A 22,019-nucleotide genomic window follows, 5' to 3' on the forward strand; every position below is an offset into this window, starting at 1 on the left:
TTAATACTTTACACATGCTCATAGAAAACATGAAATATATCCAGATATTGTTGGAGTTGTATTTGTGCTCGACGCAGCCACTGCTTGAATAATAATGGAACGGGCAGCGTTGCAATATATTCAAACACATTTAAACCATTATAATGTAACTATAACACTTGCTTACAATATTTATATATATAAAAGGTGTCAATACTATTCTCTATAGAAACCTAAAATGGTGCCACATTGCTTAAAATCAAGTTTGCAAGAATGGTGCACGATTTGTCTTTGCTCTGGAACGCTTTGTTTTCTTGAGGGTATGATAATGATGTTACATTATAATAGGTAGTTAGGGGGCTCATAAATAAACAGTTGTGGCTCTTATTTGAAATTCAGTTTTTGCTCCATACAATTTGAAACTCCATTATTCAGTCAGCAGGATAAACAAAGAGGCTCAACCCAACGGCAGAGAATAACCTGAACAACAGAGCTGAAGCTCTGAGGCTGTTTTGCTTTGTTTACATTTTGTAATGATTAGACAAATCAATATTTTCCATAATGATGAGATGAGAAATTAAATAAAAAATTCTACAAGATGTCAAACTTTTAAAGGCATGTGCTGTTTACATATATATATAACCCCAGTCACTTCACACTATCATGCGTTACGTAAATATTCTACCATTTTTCGATTTTAAAATCCATATTCCAAGCCTGTGTCGGTGCCATGTGTTTGTGCACCAGCCTCTCTGACACCATGTGATTCAGGCCTGTGACACAAACACCATCTCTGCCGTGTGGGGTTCGCGGAGGGGACATAAATCCTTTATTGACCGGGCCTGTTATGACCACCCTGTGTTTTTCCTGCCTGGTTCATCAGGAGCTTCGACGAGCGCGCTCCCACCGCAGCCGCAGCCGCAGCATCATCACCAGCAGCAGCCAGTGCTCCACCAGCCCCACGGTGAACTGTGCATGTGGGAGCTGCGCCCGGTTCAGCCACTGTAGCACAGATATGCCGCAACTCGCACGCAGATCTCTGGGTGTGAAATATGAAAAACAAGCTCTGTGCAGACTCACCTCTCGGAGGAGCGGAGACCCCGGGGCTGGGGGCGCAGCTCAGCGCGGCTGTCAGCGCGCAGATCCCGGCACCTCTCCCCCGAAACCTGCGAATAAAGCCCGGCTCGAGATGACTGCAGCCACGTCCCGACGCATGTAACGCACTGTCTGCCACGGTGCAGCACTCACAGCCCCTGCGACACGCACACAGGGCGCACGCACAGCCCGAGCCCGCGTCCGAGGATGGCACCGCGCAGATCCCGTGTGGGAACAACAACGCTCGGATGGAGATTCGTCCCGGTTCTTTTTCCTTTCCTCCCACGAGCGTCTGCAGCTGACGGCCCGAGCCCGAGTGTCCGCCCGCGGATTAGTGATGTTTTGAGACTTGAGAGGTCAAACTCCGCCCCTAGTGTCGCCTCGAGCGCACTGCCGCTGTGCTGCAGTCCTCGGTCTCCCTGCGTGGAGAACTGCGCGCTGGCGGAAGGTCAGACTTCCAACTTGTCATCATGATGAGAGGAGACATCACATGACCGCGCTGGTTTCATAACAGCCCGGTTTCAAAAGCCTGCTGGATTTTTTATTTTTCTCTCTAAAGGTCAAAAGGCACAACAGGAAAAACCGTGTGATGTTTTCGTTTGGACTCAGTCTGTAAAAATGCCACAATCGCCTTTAGGAGCCTCGCTGCACAAAGAGGCCGACACTCCTTCTTGTATTTGTGTTATGCTGATTATGTCTGGGTATTATGACAAAACATTACATCACAATACATTTTTAATATCAGTTGATAATGACAGTTGTCGCGATAAATGTCAGATTATTATTTCTTCCAAGTTTTCCACGCTGGAGTCATCGTGCTTTTATTCATAACAAACATACAAAACAGAAAGAAGGAAATAAGTGTAAAAAACAAAGAAAAAGAAATGAGGGCTTAATTCACTTTATTAGGATTTTTTTTAAATATATATTGATAATAGCGGGATCATTGATAATATGCAGAGCCCATGACTTTATCTCTAAACTTCATAAATTTTTCCCATTTTCTGGTAAAATCATCTTCTTCACTCGTAAACAATCTTTTCCAGCACTTATATGTTCTGTATTATTTCCTAAAATTTATGTCCACTTTATTTGTCATTGCTTCTATGTTTACATTTATAACAAACAAACAAAAAAAGAAAAAGGAGAATCAAAAATAGCAAAGAAAAAAATGCAAATGTACATTGGGTTCAACTTTACAATTTTTACAGTGTAATTCACCTTTATCTGGAACTTTTATCCGATATTTTATATTGATAGAGCTGGTGTCTTTATCTCCTTATCCATATCCCCGTTATCTAGTTAATACATCCTTTTTCACTCATGCATTCCAATTTCTGATCTGACCTAGATCATTTCATGCAAAAGCAATATATTGATATATATTGAACTTTTCTTGTATTGTTACAGATGAAAATTACATTGCAATAATTATTGCTGTTGTTTTTATCTCCCTGCCCTAATGCACATAACACTTAATATACATGATAGCAGCAAATGGGATATTTGAACATATTTACTGTTTCCATGTCTCTGACTGCTGCAGTGAACCGGACAGAGATGCAGGCAGATGGAGGGCCTGGCAGGAGGAAGCCTGCAGGGTTTTAAGAGTAGACAGGACTGAAAGAGGCTGATGGTGCATGAGAGTCAGCGTCAGCAAAAAATGACTCTCACTAATTAGTGCATCGCTCTCAGTTCCCCCCCCACACTCAAGTTTTAGTGGATCTGTTTCATTCTGGCAAAGAGAACTGGTGACATGTTTGCATTATAGCCAACACGTTTCAAACTAAATGTAAGATTTCCAGAGTCGTATTCCAAAGGAGTGTTTTGTTGATGCAGTAAACACAATGTTTACCATCACCTTGCTTCATGCCAAGTGTGTATCAGCTGTTCCTGTTCGCACATGTAAAAACAGCACGTGCAGTGGATCCTTACACACTGTTGTTGTGTGTGTCCACAGCGTGTGGGCCAGCCTGTGAATAACACAGTGAAACACTCTTCATTAGATGTTACACTGATTTGGTTCTCATTGATTTTGAGTCCAAGAATGAAATCTGGGAACTCTGAACAAGCACTTTTATGTAGGAAGTTGAAGGAAGTTATTTCAGTGATGCTGATGAAGCACATCCAACAGCAATGGCCTGCATGATCCTGTCAACCAACCAACCAACCAACCAACCAACCAACTATCCAACCAACCAACCAACCAATTATCCAACAAACCAACCAACCAACCAACTAGCCAACAAACCAACGAACCAACCAACTAGCCAACAAACCAACCAACTAGCCAACCAACCAACCAACTATCCAACAAACCAACCAACCAACCAACTAGCCAACAAACCAACCAACCAACCAACAAACCAACCAACCAACCAACCAACTAGCCAACAAACCAACCAACCAACCAACTCGCCAACAAACCAACCAACCAACCAACTCGCCAACAAACCAACCAACCAACCAACCAATCGACAAAGGTATATGAAATGGTGTTTGTTTGCAGCCCTGCTGTAAATGTGCCGGAAATACATGATACCATTAGGGCTCTGTTATTTTCTGGTCATGTTGCTAACAGTTCAAATCGGCCATCACTGTAATTCTCATACAGGTTCTAATACTGTATATTCGTCAGCACCATATATACAAGTGGAATATACTGTGGAAAAAGGGTGGAACATGTGTAGACCACGAGATGGACACACATCTATAAATACTGTATATTTATATATTTGGCATTTCTCTAATCCTGTCTTGGCTCTAGCAGTTGCCCTGAAACCTCTCTGGGGACACATGAAGAGTTCTTGCTTGGTATTTATAAAAGTATTTCTCCGGCTCAGTGCTCTACAGCTGAGATGTGCTGTCAAACTCACTTGTTCTTAAAGGTATTTTGGGAACTTGTTTCTTGTGTCTGTTTTCTTTTCTTTTTCAACCTTTCTGAAAAGGCTCAAATAGAGGAACTTCATAAAACCCTTCAAGTTATGACCAAACTGAGTGGATATGAGGCCAGTCAGAGTAAATATAGTAGTTTTGAAGTGGTTCTCTCTGCATCAAACTGAATTCAGGCCAGTTTTGGATGCTTTAAAATCCCTACACATTTTTATAATTATATCAAAATGCATCCAATTGCCTATTGTCTAAATTCATTCATAGGTTAAAAATTGACATATTGTTTTGAAAAAGCATTGTAACAGCTGAAACAATACAATCAATTGCATTGACTTCATCTGACTTGGTGGATTACTCATGTCAGTCTGTGGATACTATTCTATCATGATGGTATGCAAATACTTTGGAGTGCAAGGTTTTGAATGAAAGTCATGGGATATCTGTCCCCACTGGCCTTGAATTCAATCTGGCCAGATCTCCTCCCTGCAGTTTCCCAGCTGTCTCTCACATCCAGTTTATATATATGTTCTTATATAATGAAACATATTAAAAGAATATATCTTACTGCATGTTCCAGCTTTAATTTTGTGCCATCAATAAATAAGTTTGCATTCTTTATTTACATTACATCTTAATGTTCTCGTTTGAAAATTGATAAAAATTTACAGTGGGGTTTTCAGTATCCTTGGAAACATTGAATATCTTGAATTATGTATAGCACATTCACTTTGCTATTTACATGATTTTTTTTGGACAGCAAATACATACTGGTCAACTTAGAAATAAAAGCACAGCACCATAGAAAGATGGACGACGTGTCTCCACTTCCTCCCACTGTCCAGTAATGAATAAAAAATATCTTTGATATGAAAACTGCAATTGTTTGCATTTTGGATCAGTGTCTACGCAGCAGTCATCAGGGGATATTCTGCCAATACACATGCTTGACCAATCATGAGTCTGTCTCTGCTATCGACCATGATATTTCCCCCCCCTTTTTTATAACATTGAAAAGAATTAAAACCATATTCTACTAATAAAATGAACAATTGACTACACACCAATGTGGTGATAAACTGCCTAAAACAACAGAAACATTCGTAACCATTTATTTGATTTTGACTTTGACTTTGTAGTTTTGCCCATTTCCCACTCTCTGACATGGATGAAGCAGGATTTATGACTTATAATGCAATCAGGCATAGGACAGCAAACTAGACTTTTGAGTAGCGATCATGTCGTCCATCTTTGTCTACAGTTTATGATTCCAATGCAAAATCACTGTGAGGGTTTGCCACTGTGCTACTAATTCAGTGTTAAGTTGTCATGGCAGGCCGAGGCTAAGATACTACAGCCAGGTTACGTCTACAGATCTTCAGACTCTGGGACTTCAACGGGCTCCAGGGTAATTGTGGGTAGGATCAGATGGGTGCCCTCGGTTATCCATCCCTGGGCTGTCCTGTTGAAGGTGGGCCGCTTTACCCCCGGCTCCTGGAGCTCTGGGTATCTGAGCAGGCTCAGGTCTATCTCCGGGAGTTTGAACGTGATTCCTCTGGGAGCTTTGTCAAAGCCACCATAAGGAGTGGCAACCCTGCAATTGAGATCAAGGTGTCAGTTCGCCTCGTTTTTCCACCGTCTTACATAAAAAATTCAAAACGGTTGGCAGTTTTCTCACCGGTTGAAGGATTTGTATTCGGGAAGCTCTGATCTTGGGTCCAGTCCAGCCATTGCTAGTTTGAGAGACTCAGCAAGGTCGGGGTCACTGAGGATTGCTTGCTCCCATGGAGAGTGGTAGCACTTGTGCAGGACTGTGACCTCTGACTTTTCTGCTTCTGAGGAGAAGAAGAGAACGAAAATACACACAGGTTTACCAGAGGGGAAACATCAGTATGAGATCCTGTAGCAGAGGAATTATTTCTTAAAAGTCAAGGGGTCAAAACAGAGCTGCTTCCTATTGTCCTCTTTTTTTTTTTTAGGTTTTACAGTGGATTATGAAGAGAAAGAACACTTTCACACAGGCAGACCGACTTGTCCATCATTACGATGCGAGGCCTTAAAATAGCACATTGCTGAAGTGTGCACTCATCATATAAAGTGTCAATATGAGATGACACCCCCCCCGGTCACATTTTAGAATGAGCACCGAGCTCTGTCTGCTGTTCAAATAGAAGAAAGAACAAAATAAAGCTTCTAAACTAATTCAGGTTGTGTCGCAGCTCAAAATAGCCGGAGATAAGTCCAGCTTTCACCAGTTGTCATTGTTATGATGTTGTCTTACATAATCAGTTGACTGTGATGCCTGGTGGAATAAATTTAGCTTTGTGCTGAACACTTTGATGGTGGGAGAAGTTCTACCAATGATATTCAATGACATAATTCTAAATGCCAATTTTAGCACATTCATCTTTTTTTATTTGTTCTTATATCGCAGAAGTCCCATGCTCAGCAGCATTATTACCTGATTTTGAGTTTTCTGCGTCACCAGCACTTCCTTCATGGTCGGGTGCGTCCACTTTGATTTCCACAGTGTGTGCGTTGGCCACTAAAATATCATTCTGCAAAACCAGAGCAGAGACAGTGCGTCTTCAGATTCAGATAAAACACAGATTGTGCGACATAATTCAGAGTTGGCTCACTGATAGCTGCGATACACTCACACACACAGACACACAGACACACACATACACACTCATATACACACATCATCTGACACTGATAAAGTGGGAGCTGCCCCTTAGCAAAGTGCCCGAGCAGCCTCTCCAGTAGATTTGGCTGAAGGACGGAGGAGGCACGAGGCACATGTCTCTTTTATCATCCATGTTTTCTGACACGTTCCTTTTTCAAGAGCATATCTGCTGATGAATTTACCGAGTGAGTCCCACACAGACAACTGTGACGAATGTCAGTTCTGTGCAAGGCCATTGAAATAGTGCCTTCACTAAATCCCGTCATTTTAAATGAATGAAATGAGTGACACAGACACACAAGTAGACTTACATTTAGTTGTGTGTTTGCCTCATTTTGGATGCTTTCAAACGTGTATTTGTCGGATCTCCTCCCGCGCATCTTAAAAAGACGAGAGCCTCTGTTGGAAAGCAACGACAGCTCCTCCAACATGATGTCTTTCGGGGCGCTCAGCTTCTTCCCAAGATCAATGGTGTCCCCTGCTCCACCACAGAGGCGGGGGGAGAAAATTGTGATTATTGCTATCATCAACATTTATATACTTGGTGCTTGCATTGTTATACAATGTTGAGCTAACATTTTCAAAGTCTATTTAAATTATGCAGACATGTATAATTCAGTCTAGGCAAAGTTTGTGAAAGGTTCACAAAGAAAAAAATGCTGGTTTGATATTTGCCAGTAAAACTGTCCCATGAGTGCCAATTGTCCCTGGTGGTCCAATGGTAATTTGATAAAGTTTGAAGCAGCAAAAGATCTAGTTTGAATACCTTATCAATGATGTCATGCTTATATAATGCCTATATTCTCAAAAAAGCTAGTGTATTATTAAACTAATTTAGGAAGGGTTCATCTTCACCCCCTGGGCCCCCTATTGGGTTAATCCAGTCCTGGATTTAGAGCTGGAAAGTGCAGGATGGACAATATGAATAGAAATATCCCCTGATACAGTTCTGTCATCAGGTTTAAGGGAGGGTCCATTACTAAGTTCAAAGGTGTTACTGAATAAAACATTTTTGCACGTTCTAAGTTCGGTCATGGAAAATGAGTGATCATTGTTTTGGAGAATAAGACTTGGATGTGTGTGGTGCTCCCTCGCCCACCAATATTGGCGGAATGCGCCCCAGCTGTCACGAACCTTCACATTATCCAAACAGCTACACAGTAGCCCCCCCACCCCCTATCCCACCCAACCAGAAATAGACTTTAGAAAAGGACAACGACAAAGGATTTTCCCCATGTAGTAAATCACCCCTATTAGCTTATTTATGGCAAGTGCTGGAGAGTAGCCCTGACATTTTGAAACCAGATCAGAGTGGAGATTCTCAGTGTTTGTGTGCAGAGCCTCAGCTCCATAGCGTCATACCATTGGTACCATGGACCTCTCGGCAAATAGCTGCTGCGCACTTCTTCCTCTCTCCGGCTGGCATCGTACAGAACTGTGACATTTCGGCTGGCAGAGGTCCGGAGGACTGGAAACACATACAGGACACAGGATGTAGTCGTTCTGCTCAAGTCATACAGAAGGAGCTTTACCCCCCCAACACTAGTGACCCCCACAGAACATCAGTGCCCATCGGCCGCCAGGGCTTCAAGCTAAACACACAGTTTGGTGAGAGCAAGTGTAAGGTCGTTTCTCACCAGCTGTCAGTGAAATAAAAACCTTGAATCGGTAATCCTGTATTATTGTCAACATGACATGGGGCAATATTGAAAGATTGACAAGGACAGAATGAGACACTCAGGATACACAGAGACTTACACTTGATTAGACATATTTATTCCTCTAATCTTCTCTGTTACATAACATATAAGCTGAACACGATTTTGTTTTTACTCTTAAAGTCAACCCCATGCTTTCCATCCACATACACTTGAATTGGAAGATGATCTGGAAGGTAACCGGTTGAAAAAATCTGCGATACCAGCGTTTGTCATGTTGTGATAATCCACGTAGATGTTACTTTTCCCAGATTACAGTTTGTTGCATAATCCTGACGCTCCCATTGTATTTGGATTGGTGGCACACATGTACTTCTAAATCTGGCTTTGCCACTAGACCCAATTCTTTTTGAGGATGTGAGCGACTGTCGATGACGACTGCCATTAATATTTTTACCAGATACCTGACCTGTGTAAAGGTCAAGGTGAATACTGTGTCCCACTTTTGTATCGAGTTACAAATGTCCTGCGATAAATAGTTCAAAAAGTAATAAACATAATAACTTATATATAATGTTCGCTTCAAATGTAAAACATGATAAATATACAATTCATTTTTTTTAAATGTTCAGCCACTTAATTGTTCCTGACAATTTTAAAATAATTTCCCAGCGAAATCAAACAAAGCTTTATAATTCTGAAGATAAAAATTCTTCAAATTAACTGTTAGTCTCTCAGATGTCCTATTTCCATAGGAAAGCCATGATTACAATTTACAGAAAATACACATTTTAGTTAGATGCAGCCGAACGTCATTTATCGCAACGCATCAGGGACAATGCTCTAACCTCAATCAAATCGAAACACACAGCATATTCACAAAACACACCGTGTCGAGGCTCGTCCATACCTGAGATGGCGTCCCTACTGCGTAACCTGTATCCTTGAAGGGGAGACACGGAGACTCAGGGGTCAACCTACAGTTGGTAGTTTGATCTTCCCTGATCTTCACAGTCCCGCACACTAAAGCCAAACTGTGAGTGTGTGTCCCTGTCTGTTGTGAATGGAATGCAGCTTACATCAATAGGCTAAATTTAACCTGCCAAACACTCATAACCACTCTCTAACACCACGGGGCAGGGACAGCGACAGAGAGGAGAGGGGACGATGGACAACGCACACACATGGCGTCTGGAGGCTTCACTCCTGAGACGTGTGGCTCTCCTTGTGTTAAATCTTCACAGTCAACACTCCTCAGCTGGTTGATGTAACCTCTGGGGCGCCGAGCCTTCATGTTAGGGAGGTGGTTAATACCTCTCGTCCGTCTGAGACGTGTCACGGCCATTATGTGTGATTATGATAATGTTAGATAATGAAATGCAGATGACTGGGGATGGTTAAAGGGCCGTGTGGCTGAGACAGTGGTCAGCCAAAAACATTTTTTCTAAAGGTCATCATCCTGGCAACTAAACACATTGCTATCTCAGATTTACTGTGCATTGATTCTGCTGTAAAATAAATTGGCCCAAATTGAAATAGTCCATCTAGTCCTTATGCAGTCTTATTCTGTTTAGAATCAGTATTATTATTATTATTTACAGATTTTCTTATATTAAGTGATAATACAATGCTCTTTTATGAAGGAAGGAATGTACGATATATGATCGGAGAATGGATCAAAAACTATCTATACAAAAATGACCCTTATAAACTCTGGTACATTCTTATAGCCTAGGATTAAAAACACCATGAAGACATAAAGCTTTTTCATATTTTTTTATTTTTAACTTTGTGTTTAAAAGGTGGAAAAAGTATCATTTTAATCAAGGAAATTGTCAAAACCCAGAGCAACACTCATAATTCATAATTCCTGAATAAAAAAAATGCATTTCTAAATTCAAAATCTCAAATTTGGACACTCAGTGATACTTTAAAAACACACTGTGTATAATCTAAGGTGGCATATTACATGAATGTATGCATGCAACATTTAACTTTAACTTTAAAATCGTATATAAGAATGGCAAAAGCTTGACTCTTCTTTTGACTACCCATCACTTTTGTATTCTGCAACACTTCAGGTTCAGTGAAAGTTCACTGCTCTCCTGTTTCCTCACAATGTAGAACACAGAGAAGGTTTGTCCTTGCTAAATAAAATTTTCACTCCTTTACAATATGTTATTATTGCCTCTGCAAGAGTCGTTAAAACCGGTTCAAACAAGACGAGCAACAATGTTTATGACAATCACTAAGTTACATTTTAGGATGTGAAACAATCAAGCAACATCAACCTGAAAAGTGATCCCATTTAGTTCTAATGGTAAAGGAATGAAAAACTCACACATGAGAATTCTTAAAGTGCCTCATTTCTTAGTATATATTTAAGACCCACACTGTCACGATTACCAGCAACATCAGTGAGCAAACGCCTCATTTCTCGTCTAGAACACATTGACTTTACCTCACATGACACATGCTTCATATCATCCTATTGACAACGTGTCTCCAATGGTCTATTTCTGTCCCAAATCAAGTCTGTTGTCAGTGCTCAGCAGGATTATGTCTCATCAGCAACACAAGCTCTACAGTGAGTGACTACTCGTACCATGAGAGTAACAACCTTCCACATCAACTCCAGAAAACAAACATAAAAATATGGACATAAATACATTTTTATATTTATATGTTTTGGAATACGATTCATCACATAGGGCCTATATTCCATTTGTCTGTGCCAGATCTATTTTTTGTCTTCTCCGCTCAATATGCTGCATGATTCTCTCCACTCTGTAACTTCTATGTTAATCTACGTGCACCTCCGAGTGATTTTCTCTCATATATCTGACTTTTCTCAGTAGAGTGAACTTCTTGGGGCTGCAGCATAGAGGGGAGAGTACTGTGTTGGACCGGGGCCTTGTCCCATGTATCCGATCCTGGTCTGCCTGAGAGGCTGGGCAGGTCGGAAGGGGGGCCCATAGAAGGCTGCTTTCTCAGGTGAAAATGTCCTGCTCAGAGATGGGGCCTGGAAACCAGGGGCCGCATGATAATGACTCCTGCTGACAGCTGCAGGATCAAGAGACACCCTGCGCTTCCACTCATCTGGAGGCTCTGGCAGAGACATGCGTTGCCCTGCAGCTTTGACATTAGTGGCAACAGATGACGGCAGGCTCCGGAACAGAAACGCCTCGTCCACTGCACCAATGGGGCTCCTGGATGCTGCCTCCCACGGGGACAGTGGCTTATAGGCACTTTCCTGAAAGGAAATTTGCCTCTGTGCAGGTAGAAATGACCCCTGGTTTCCTGGTGTGCTCACAGGGGACAGAAGTCTGGGCGAGGGCATCGAACTCAGTCGCCTGGGCAGGCTCAAGGAGCGGCTTCGACCAAATCCCTGAAAGAACAAGCACATATCGGTTGTCTGGTGTTGGCAGCAGTGTTGTAGACTTTGCTGCCACCCGCTGGCTCCACTGACGCCTGTTTTGTAAATACGTTTTATTTATTGAGGAGGTCAAACTAATTCATCGTTCTTCTATCTTTCTTTCTCTATATTTCAAAAGGTTAGCCTGGTTTCTCTCAGTCTAAAATAACAAACAATGTTTGGAAAACGTCTCATGTGTCCAAATATTTGACATAAAGAATGGAAAGTATTTCAGAACTTACCTGCTATTGGTCCAACCAACTTAAAACATTTACAGTAGGACAGCAACGACATTTAAAAGACGAGGAAACTTTGCTTGGAACTATTTCTTGGCCAGCTTGTATTTGTCTTGTCTCCTCTAAGGGAAATCCATTCCTAAGTACATTTTAAACTAAATCTAACTATAACATATCCACGCTTATGAAAATACCTATATGTTTGACTGATTCCCCTCTATTGTGTTGTGGTGTAGAATTTCAAGTTAAATTCAGTGTTGTTTGTATTTTTGGGACGAGCAGTGAAATGTTCTGCAACACAAAAATTTTACCACAATAAAATACTCATCACTCAGAGCCACAGCTGCTTTTCTCTCAGCACCAAGTTCTGAAGGCCAAGATCATAGTTCCAAGCTTTTTATTGGTGATGGAAGAGCATTGAGAACAAATATTTGTGAAGCTGACATAAAATGATGTATCATGCAGGTCAGTGATGGTGGTAGTATTAAAATGTGCAATAATTTATTGACATCAAACGGATATTGAGTAAGGTGCCGTACATATGAATAACTCCTGTGTGAACGTGTGGTGATGAAGATAGAGGAGGAGAAATGTGTGGCTCAGACAAAAGGAGTAATAGTGCAGCTGTGGAAAAGAAGACAGAAGCTCACGACACAGGAAGAAGGAGAAGGAAAGTTTAATAGTGAGATTGTGCAGAGTACAAGAAGTGCAATAAACAGTGATATGTCAGAAAGACACAGACATAAAGACACACAAGAAAAATAAAGTTTTCTCGCACTCTAATTTTTCGAGTTGATATAAAGGATCAAACTCAAACCTCTGGGATGTTCTGCTCATGTTTACCCTCAAGGATGAGGATATAAGTCTGATAACTTTAGAGACAGTTTAAGAACTGGCCATAACTGACGATCCGCAAAAAAAACACACATTTAAAGTCATCAGGGTTCATTATCACAACTAAACTTTTTTACTTTTAGTTTGGAATGAGACTGAAGGATTTGCATCCCAAAAAAGAAGTGCATAGACAGTTTCTCCCCAGACACACTCAGCGATTCAAAATATTCCATAAATATAATTGTGCAAATGAGTTCCTCTTATCCCAGATGACGGAATTATAAATTAAAGATTTTTGACGTAACTTTTGCTTTATTTATGTTATTATTGTGTGTAGGTTTGGGGGTTGGTTATGACTACTGCTACATACAAATTCATGCAAACCTATTTCTTATAAAACACAATCACAAATTGGAGCCCTTGGTTGAACAAGGCTCTTAACACACACTATTGCACAGGTATTAGCACTTCCTGAGATCACTAAACAATATTTAGTCTCACATTTCCTTTTTTAATACTAGTGAACCTCACCTATTAAAGGAAGATGTCACAATATGTTGAAGTTATTCATTTTAGTTGTGATCGGTAAAGGTATGTGCATTAAAGTCAATATGCACGGTTTTCTAATGTTTATTGAAAAAAAAGTTTACCAACAAAGTATAATCCATCTTGTTCACTGCATGCCATCTTGGGTAATCGGTATGTTTATCAAGTTTCCTTTCTATATTCATGATGATGAATGAGTTTTTATCAATTATTTTATAAGGTAAATAGCGCATGAAAACAACTAACTTTTATGGTTTTATCTTAATAAGTAATTAAGTTACCTTATTACTGGTTATTGAATTTGAAAGGTAATATCAGGGACATATTATTTAACACTATATGGTTTTTATGTCTTCTAGTTTTTTTGATCTTCCATAATGCTTCAGGCCCAAATCAATGTGAACGTGGACATCAGCAGGAAGCGAGGACTCTTTTAAGACCAGAGTGGATTCCACCAGTTGAGTATAAGACATATTAGGTGCTAGTGTTCCATCGTCTCAGTGGCGTCTCCACCAATGACCATAAACAGCATTAGAACTAATGACTCAGAGCAACAGCCCTCCACTGTTTGACTGCCACTACCGGCTTCCTGGCAGAGAACTTTGGACGAGGAGCCATTTGACGTGCGCCTCGAGCAATAAGAGATGCAGGAGAGAAAGCTGAAGCTATGCTGTCACCGGTAGATGACAGCGTGGAGGAGGTGCTTGCAGACCGGGTGCTTGGTGCTTGCTTGTTGCTTATGTGATGGGCCGCAGGTGAGACAGTGTGCTTTCCATCCAAGCGCTTGTCAGCCGCAGGAGGCTCAGCTGATCTCGCGTTTTGGCAGGCAGAAGAGTTTTGGGAACTTACCGATCCAGGATACTTAGTGGGGGCTTCTGCCTTGGCCTGAACAGCAGGCTCAGATGTGTTATAAGTAGAATTAGAAGAGGCAGATCTAAGTTTGAGACTTTTTATGGCCTCAAACTTTGATGCCGGAGTAGGTTTGGGGCTGGGGCCGGGACTTGGGCTGGGGTTTTTGGCCTCAGGGACTGCATCATACTTGAACAGTGATGAGTCCAACTTATAAGGTTGATGTTTCATGATATCTAAGGCATTTAGGTGCTTTGGGGGGGCTTTAGGTTTATCTTTGGTCTTAGGCTTGACTTTGGAGCTTGTGGGCGGGGGCTGCTTGCCTGCTGATGGAGGGTAGAAAGGAGCAAGAAGGGGATTGTACGATAAAGGGGGAGCGGAGCGGACATTGGAAGAATACCTCCAGAAGTTAGGGAGGGAGGAGGCTGGGGAGGGGGATCTCCTTTTATTCGCTTGCACAGTTTCTGCATCAACAACAAACTTCTCCATGCGGGACTGTCTTCTGGCAAACAGCTGTGCACCTTTTCCTGCCATAGTTGAACCATCACCAGGTCGATTAACACCTCTGTCTGAGACTTGACCCTTTTGAGAAGGCTGCGCTGCTTTTGGTGCCTGGACATATGACTTCCCTGATTGTTGTGGGCAAGAAGCGACCGAGTTGGGAACACTGTCGGACTTATTCCTTGAGGGTGAAGGTGGGTGATGTGGGCTGTAAGTAGGACTTCGGGTCTGGATACTCACAGGGGATCGTGATGGCGGCTGATTCCAGCTACTGGTGGTTGGCTGAAGATGAAGCTGAGGAGAGGGGTCGACCGGAGCCCAGGCGTTGGCAGGTGTTTGAAGTGTTGCCTGAGTTTGATCTGTTGCCCAAGGGTTGACCATCTGTTGCTGCTGGACCCAATCTTGCTGCTGCAAGTAATGCTGACTGTGAGGTGCTCCGGGACCGTGAGAAGGATGTGGAACGGGAAACGGGTCACCAGATGGACTCCTGCTCATCCAAGGTGGACAGGATGGGTTGATGGTGGGTTTTGGGGCCACCGGTGGGGGATTCTTGAGTTTTATTGTTCTGGGTTGCATAAAGTTGCAAGCTTCAGCTCCGAGACTAAAGAAGTCTTCCTCTGACTCAATATAAGACCTCCTTTCCCCTTTGCGTTGTAGGTGGGGATTTGATTCTTGTGCCAGCGCTGACGACTGCTTATTAGCGCCTTTCCTTTTTGACTCTGGCAGGATCCCCGACTTGATAGCCGGCACAGATATCCGCTCATCTCTTGAGGCTATGATGTCTCCAGTCGGGGACCAAACATGTGGGATAGTGTTGATAGGCACAGATACTTTGAATCTTGGTTCGTTCTTCCTTGGGACAGGAACTGCGACACCAGGCAAGACGGTCGCAGTTGTGCCATGTTGAAATCCTAGGAAGGGCCTTGCAGTTCTGTTGGGCACCAGGGGTCTTGGCACATTGGCTAGGTGGTTCATCTGTTGGGTATTTTCTTGGTATTCATGCTGCTTGTGACTTGCATCCATGTAGTCGGCCTGGTTGTTAAGCATGTACATTTCCTTAGTGTCATACATAGTCTGTGCTTGTGTACATTCAGGCTCCACGGTTAATCCTTTATTCCTCATTTCTTCACGCTCTGACACAATCTCGTCCATCCTCCTGCGGCGTTGGACAAACATGGTAACTCCTTTCCCTTTTGTCTCCGGTAGCGCCTCCATTTCTTGAACTCCTCCCCAATTCAGACTCAAATTACGCTGCTGGTGATAAACAGAGTACTCCTCCTCTAACTCGGAATCACTCGTTGCCACAAAGTTGTACGCGGCTGATCGGACCTCTTCGGATTCCTCGTCTATCTGGTCTTCGCTGTGGAGCCTATTGCCAGTCCCGTAACTGACGAGCGTGTACTTCTTGACCCGCTGGCGACGTTTTTTAAACAGCAAGGCTCCCTTATTTTGAGGATTGGGTGCATCAGTTAGAAGGCGGGCGATTCGTTTACATTTAGACTTGGTCTCCTTCACATGCCTCTCTGATTGGCTCTCGCTGTGACGGAGCCCTGTGACATCGGAAAAGAGAGACAGAGGGAGAATGGGAGACAAAGAGAGACAAAAGGTAGCAGTGTGAGGACGATAAAAACTGAAATTAATAAATAAATAATAAATAAGGTAAAATAAATAAAATAATAAGTTATTATTATTATAGTTTTTTTCTTTATTAATATTATTTTCATTATTAATCCGCCTAAAATCCAGTAAGACACATTTTAAAGTTCCCCCTGCTGACGCAAGCGCACTATTAAAAGCCATCATATTTACTTACAGCTAACTTAGGTCCAGGGGTCCGTGAGGCAAGGCAAGCGAGGAGCTCACTTTCCATTGCAGTCAAGACTTACGATTGGAAAAGGGATCGGGTGACAGGCCAGGGGGACACATGCTCGCGTCAGTCAAATTTGTTCCTGTCCGTCTCATGATATGGTCATATTTTATTCTTGTCCTGCTCTGACCAATAAAGCCATGGGAATTCTCAAGGAGAACCCAGCATGAAAATAACCAGCTTTGCACATGATATTTATTGATTAAATGATGGAACATCAGATTTAAATGTAAGAATTTAGCCTCACAACGCCCCCGCAAACAAATGCAGGCAGAAAATATTATTTAAGGTGATTATCTTACATTCATTTGTTTGTTGGGCTGCATTCATGCCACACATAAAATTATGCAGATTAATAAAATTTAAAGTTACTTTAGGGTACACAGTTTGAATGACCATCTTCATATATGCAATAAAATGTATAAAAAGAGGGTAAAAGATTAATACTTACGTGTGTATCTTCCCCTGTGCCTGTCCGGTCTGCACAGATCTGTGGCAGACTCTGAGTTCCTCTTCTCTGCCTGCTCAGCACCCTCGTCTGCAATTTCAAAGACGACAGGAGCAGGAGGTGCTTCACTACTCCCTCCTTCCTCTGAAGATTCAATGCTCCTGTTCCCAGGGGCTGGGTCCTGCCTATTACTGGCTCCCTGCAACTCCCCTGTGGTCAGGGTCAGGGCCAGGGTCAGGTCAGCGGCATAGCCGAGGGAGGAGGAAGATGACGGAGAATGCAGTGGGGATGTTTGGCTTGCCTGAGGCTCAGAGTCAGGGTGCTCTTGGTGTGGGGACAGGGATACTGGCGAGGTTTGGATGTGAGGAGACTCTCTCGATTCACTGAGGTAGATATCGTCCTCTTCTTTGTAAGAAACATCCTCATCGCTTCCACTAAGTTCAGCCGGGGACTGTTGCTCACCTGCAGATTCCCATGCTTGTGGCTGAGGGCGTTCTTGGGACCCAGGGTCAGACTTAGGGACATGAGGAGGCTCTGGGTCTAAAGGGTCCTCATCACTAATATCATCCTCATCAAAGGACTCCGCCAAGAACTCAGAGGCACAAAGTTCCTGGGAGCCATCTGAACCCGACCAGGGGACCAGGTTGTGATTGTTGTCTGGGGCTTCGACCTCTGGCTCCATTTTCTGATGCTGTCTCACAATGTCCTGGGTGTCAATGATGATACCTTCATTAAAACACAGATAATCAACATCAGGCCTGGGAGCCATGCACTTAAAAGGGGATCAAAAGGACTTTCAATATTACATGATATCAATAAATATGTCAGATATCCATTAAAATAATCCTCAACTGGTCAAAAACCAATGATTTGCCAAAGGGCAAAAGTAAACATTTAACGGACGTCTTGCAGATTTGATCAACTCATCGAGCTTGGACCAAGACATTTCAGTATAATTTCACTCTGTGACATTTCTAACTACTGTTTAATTCTCTTGATCATTCCTATCCTCAATAGGAAGTGCAGTGTTGCTCTGGAAGTTCATGGGCAGCCATCGCTCTACATGGAATGGAATTCAACATCCAGAGGGAGGCAGCATTCGCATCCAAGACTATAAACAAAACAATGGGGTGGCTGTTTTCCGAACTCGTGTTTATACAGCGACGTCTCTTTCCCTCCACTGTTCCACATCTATCACTGCAGCAATGGAAGTGCTCTGCGTTTCCATTTAAGAACTAAATATGAGAGACTATTCATTTTATACATACTCTTCCCCCGTCTCTCCCTCACTTAGAGCCACATGTTTGTTTTCTTACAGAAGTCAAATCAACATTTAATCATTTACTCTCTTGAGTTATTCTGGTAATCAATTTTTGCGTCGAAGCAGGTGGAAAAAGATTAAATAAAATTATAAAATAACACATTTCTTTCATCAAATCAATTATTTAAGGTAAAGTAGACATTAAACACTGCAGTTTTGTGGTTCACACCTCACCACTCATAACCTCATATGAAGCTTGATCACCTGTTTGAATTGTTTATACTTTCTGTTCATAATATCATAATCTAGAAAGGTCTATAGACAAGAGTGCAGAGGAAAGAACATTTGAACACACATTTAGAGTTGGGAAAAATAGCAGGGACTTTCAAATCTAGAAGATTGTAGCGCAAACACAATCCTTTAACTCTTAAATACAACACCTCTCAACATCCAGAAGGTGGGGCCATAACACTGCAGCACCAGTGCAGCACAAAGTCAAATAACAACATGAGATAAGCTTCTTTTCATCTTTCAGTTTTACGATATGCAGTTTATTTAACTTTACAAGAGACAAAGACACAGAAATTTGTATAGGCAGTTGCATGAGTGGATCAATTCTTAAAAACCAAAACCTACTTAGCAAAGGTCAAATGACAGTTGAAAGAGACTGCTGCTAATGACAGAGGCTTACATTGAAATGACAAACCAATAGAATTTAATCAATGGATCTAAAGTCTTAACTGTGTGACAGAGGCCTGTTCTGGTTGTGATAGCGGTACAAAGTGCTGTTTGCTGTCAGAGCTACAATCAGCATGACAGTAACACAGAGCACACAGCCAGAGGCTTCAGAACCATGACGCTGTCCCCTCAGAGCCCTGATGTCAACATCCTGATGTCAGGGATCTCACGAAGAACACTGAGACTAAATCCACAGAAGAACTGTGACTCGCCTGGGAACAACAGTCCAGTGTACTGAGGATCTATCTATCTATCTATCTATCTATCTATCTATCTATCTATCTATCTATGTATATATCTATATTAACCCATAAATAAAATTAACCTACAGCTCAACTTACTTTTTGTGCCTAAAATGTCTGCACAGTGTTTTGCGAATGTGCACAATCCATAGAGCTGTGTGAAGGCCTGTGGCCCCTGATATTGATTAACTGTTGTTTACAGACACCAAACTGCTTCTAAAACTAGAAATGTGACCTTGAATTCTGTCCTTTTTACCAGCTGCCCTGCTGGAGTCAAGGGAGAATCATCTGAGGTTTCAACAACCTTCCAACTTCCAGTCCAAATAATAATGCGGGCCACATTTAAACATCTGAGCTATTGCGTGTCTGGGCAGTGATATGATACTGGTTGGAGGGAGGAGGATCATAGTCGACCAGTCCCCCCCCCCTCTCTCCCTGCATGACATCATCACACTGAGCAGTCCCCCCTGCAACAGACTGACTCTCCTTAAGTGTCTGAGGGAGAGGAATCACAAGACTCATCAACCTGATCCACGCTCCAAAAAGACCACAATCACCAAGTCTATTTCACTCAGGATTTAGAAATCTTTTTTTTTTTTGTGCAATTTCAATAATGTATTTATATAACCCTGTTCACACTGTATACTCTGTTTACATATATAGGATTGGTGTGGACCTTTTTCACTAATGCTCTGTACTTTTCTCTTTTTTTATATATATATTTAGTGTAGGTCCATTTATTTGTATTTTTGTCTTTCTTGAGATAAAATAATCCTAATCCTAATATTTGCATTCTTTATATTATTTATATTACTCCAACATATTACATGTTTATTAATTTAATTACTGATGTCTCTATTTGTATTATCCCCTTATTTAATCTTATACTATCTTATCTTATCTTATCTTATCTTATTTTATCTTATCTTATCTTATCTTATCTTAAAATATCTTATCTTATCTAATTTATTTAATCTAATCTTAATTTATCAGATCTGATCTGATCTGATTATGTCTTAATTGATCTTATCTTAACTTATCTTATCTCATCTTCACTTATCTTATCTTATTTTATCTTATCCCACATTCAACCACATCTATTTTGGAGCATTTTTACGACCTCAGTTTGACCCTAAAGATTCAACACATTTCCAGCACTGCTAAAAGGTAAAGGCTCTTTGGCTCTCTGTCCCATGCCAACTCTTCTCTCCCCTCTCGGTTCCACTTCATTTCATCATGTCACCATCATCAAACCTTACTGTAGTGCTGTCGGAGTCTCTGTTTCCTAGTATGGCAGTAACTCCAGTGTGTTGACTCATTGCCCTGGAAACAGGGAGTCAGCTTCCTTGACGGAGGAGCAGACTCTTGGCCTCGGGGGGATGGGGGGGTTGACCCCTGTGAGGACTGAGCTGGAGGATTAGGTGTTTCTATGTTATTGTATAATTAGACCATCTTCGCTTAAACACTAATGAGAATCACACCAGTTTGTAACAACTTCCCCAATTCCCTTTTTTAGTACTTGCTCCAGGATACAAATTAAAAAATATGTTTTATTGCAATTATGTGGCAATACATATATAATTTTTTTTTTTTATATTAATATTTTCTGATACATATAGGTATTAACCTGTTGCAGCAGCCAATAGAAAAGTTGTAGAATACTATACGCAGCACAGTTTAAATGAACCCTAAGATACTTAATTTGGTCCATTTCTGCTAATTGATAGATATATGCATCAGATTGAACAGTTATTTGGTAAATTAATAACAGGAAATACACAACAGTATGGTGATTAAATCATTCAATTCAAACATTTATAAAAGTAAGACAATATAAGGAGTTTGAGGTAGTGAATCAATTAATTCATAACTTACATTAATCATCCGTGAGGTGCTATCAAGAGAAAAATAAATGTTCAGAAATGGTCCCATCAGTAGATATCCAGCATCGTCACGTTCACGTCTCGGCAGATTTGGTGCACGGCCGTAGATAAGAGATTCTGAGCAGATGTTCAGGTCACCTAGCGACTCGCTCAAACCGTGTCCTTGCACATCCACGTACGCTGCTGTATTTAAAGAGAGAGAAGAAGAGGTTATCCTGGCTCGACCCCCCCCCCCCCCCCCCCCCCTCTGACACAGCTCAGTTAGCATCATGACCCTCTGCCTGTAGAACACAGTGAAGATATTCTTAGACGGATATAAAATGTGCTGTTCGCTCACTGCAGGTGTTTCATGTCAGTATTGAAATAATTCACCGATCGACCGCTGAGAGGAAAACAGGGACATTCTTTACCTCGTGCCATATCAATGGAAATATACTGTATATTGTTTTTCAGCAAGCTGCATTAATAATAATTTTTTATTGAAGTCGAATCGAGGAAAGAGATAGGATTAGGAAAATACAGGTTAATGTTGGACATGATAAAGCTGCTGTACAGTAGATGGATGAGGTAAGAGTACTGCTCTGTAGGACCGTGATGCCCATACATGGAACTAAATCTGAATTTGAAATGGTTGGTTGGGGAAGTAATATGGAACTCCAGAAACTACAGTTATTAGTACCCTGTGACGTCCTGTCATTTTAGTTTGTTAATTTCAATCTTTTGGTATTTTCTGTTTCCTGTTCCTTGTGTGTGGTTTCAGTCTTTACTTCCTGTGGTTGATTGTCATGCCCAATCCTCATGTGTTTCACCTGTGCGTAATTGCCCCTTCCTTTCCTCTGTATTTAAGCCTCTGTGTTTCCCTTTGTCCTCGTCGGTTTGTACTCGTTGT

General features: G+C 41.7%; 2 protein-coding genes across 2 annotated transcripts; both read right to left on the reverse strand.

Moving 5' to 3' along the window:
- Positions 1-4,218: 4,218 nt before the first annotated feature.
- Positions 4,219-9,365, reverse strand: myoz2b (myozenin 2b). The gene is made up of 6 exons (XM_053418923.1): positions 9,221-9,365; positions 8,015-8,120; positions 6,964-7,130; positions 6,425-6,521; positions 5,642-5,798; positions 4,219-5,557 (listed from the first exon to the last, which is right to left on the reverse strand). Exons 2-6 carry the CDS (start codon positions 8,094-8,096, stop codon positions 5,332-5,334), a joined length of 729 nt encoding a protein of 242 aa, XP_053274898.1. The 5' UTR covers positions 8,097-8,120; positions 9,221-9,365; the 3' UTR covers positions 4,219-5,331.
- A 1,796-nt stretch (positions 9,366-11,161) lies between these two features.
- synpo2b (synaptopodin 2b) lies at positions 11,162-21,290 on the reverse strand. The gene is made up of 4 exons (XM_053416740.1): positions 21,123-21,290; positions 17,010-17,732; positions 14,191-16,241; positions 11,162-11,698 (listed from the first exon to the last, which is right to left on the reverse strand). The coding sequence occupies exons 2-4, from the start codon at positions 17,686-17,688 to the stop codon at positions 11,162-11,164; spliced, it is 3,267 nt and encodes a 1,088-aa protein (XP_053272715.1). The 5' UTR covers positions 17,689-17,732; positions 21,123-21,290.
- Between the last annotated feature and the right edge of the window lie 729 nt (positions 21,291-22,019).

The sequence above is a fragment of the Pleuronectes platessa genome, chromosome 3 (assembly GCF_947347685.1).
Source record: "Pleuronectes platessa chromosome 3, fPlePla1.1, whole genome shotgun sequence".
In the NCBI taxonomy this organism is placed as follows: Eukaryota; Metazoa; Chordata; class Actinopteri; order Pleuronectiformes; family Pleuronectidae; genus Pleuronectes; species Pleuronectes platessa.

Excerpts from the sequence above, each read along its gene's own strand:
- myoz2b (XM_053418923.1), bottom strand. The coding sequence starts at position 8,096 with ATGTCACAGTTCTGTACGATGCCAGCCGGAGAGAGGAAGAAGTGCGCA. Across the intron at positions 7,131-8,014 it reads AGAGGTCCATGGTACCAATG|GGGACACCATTGATCTTGGG; the intron begins GTATGACGCTAT and ends GTGGTGGAGCAG. Across the intron at positions 6,522-6,963 it reads AGGCAAACACACAACTAAAT|AATGATATTTTAGTGGCCAA; the intron begins GTAAGTCTACTT and ends CTGGTTTTGCAG.
- synpo2b (XM_053416740.1), bottom strand. The coding sequence starts at position 17,688 with ATGGAGCCAGAGGTCGAAGCCCCAGACAACAATCACAACCTGGTCCCC. Across the intron at positions 16,242-17,009 it reads GCACAGGGGAAGATACACAC|GGCTCCGTCACAGCGAGAGC; the intron begins GTAAGTATTAAT and ends CCGATGTCACAG. Across the intron at positions 11,699-14,190 it reads CCACTAAGTATCCTGGATCG|GGATTTGGTCGAAGCCGCTC; the intron begins GTAAGTTCCCAA and ends TTGTTCTTTCAG.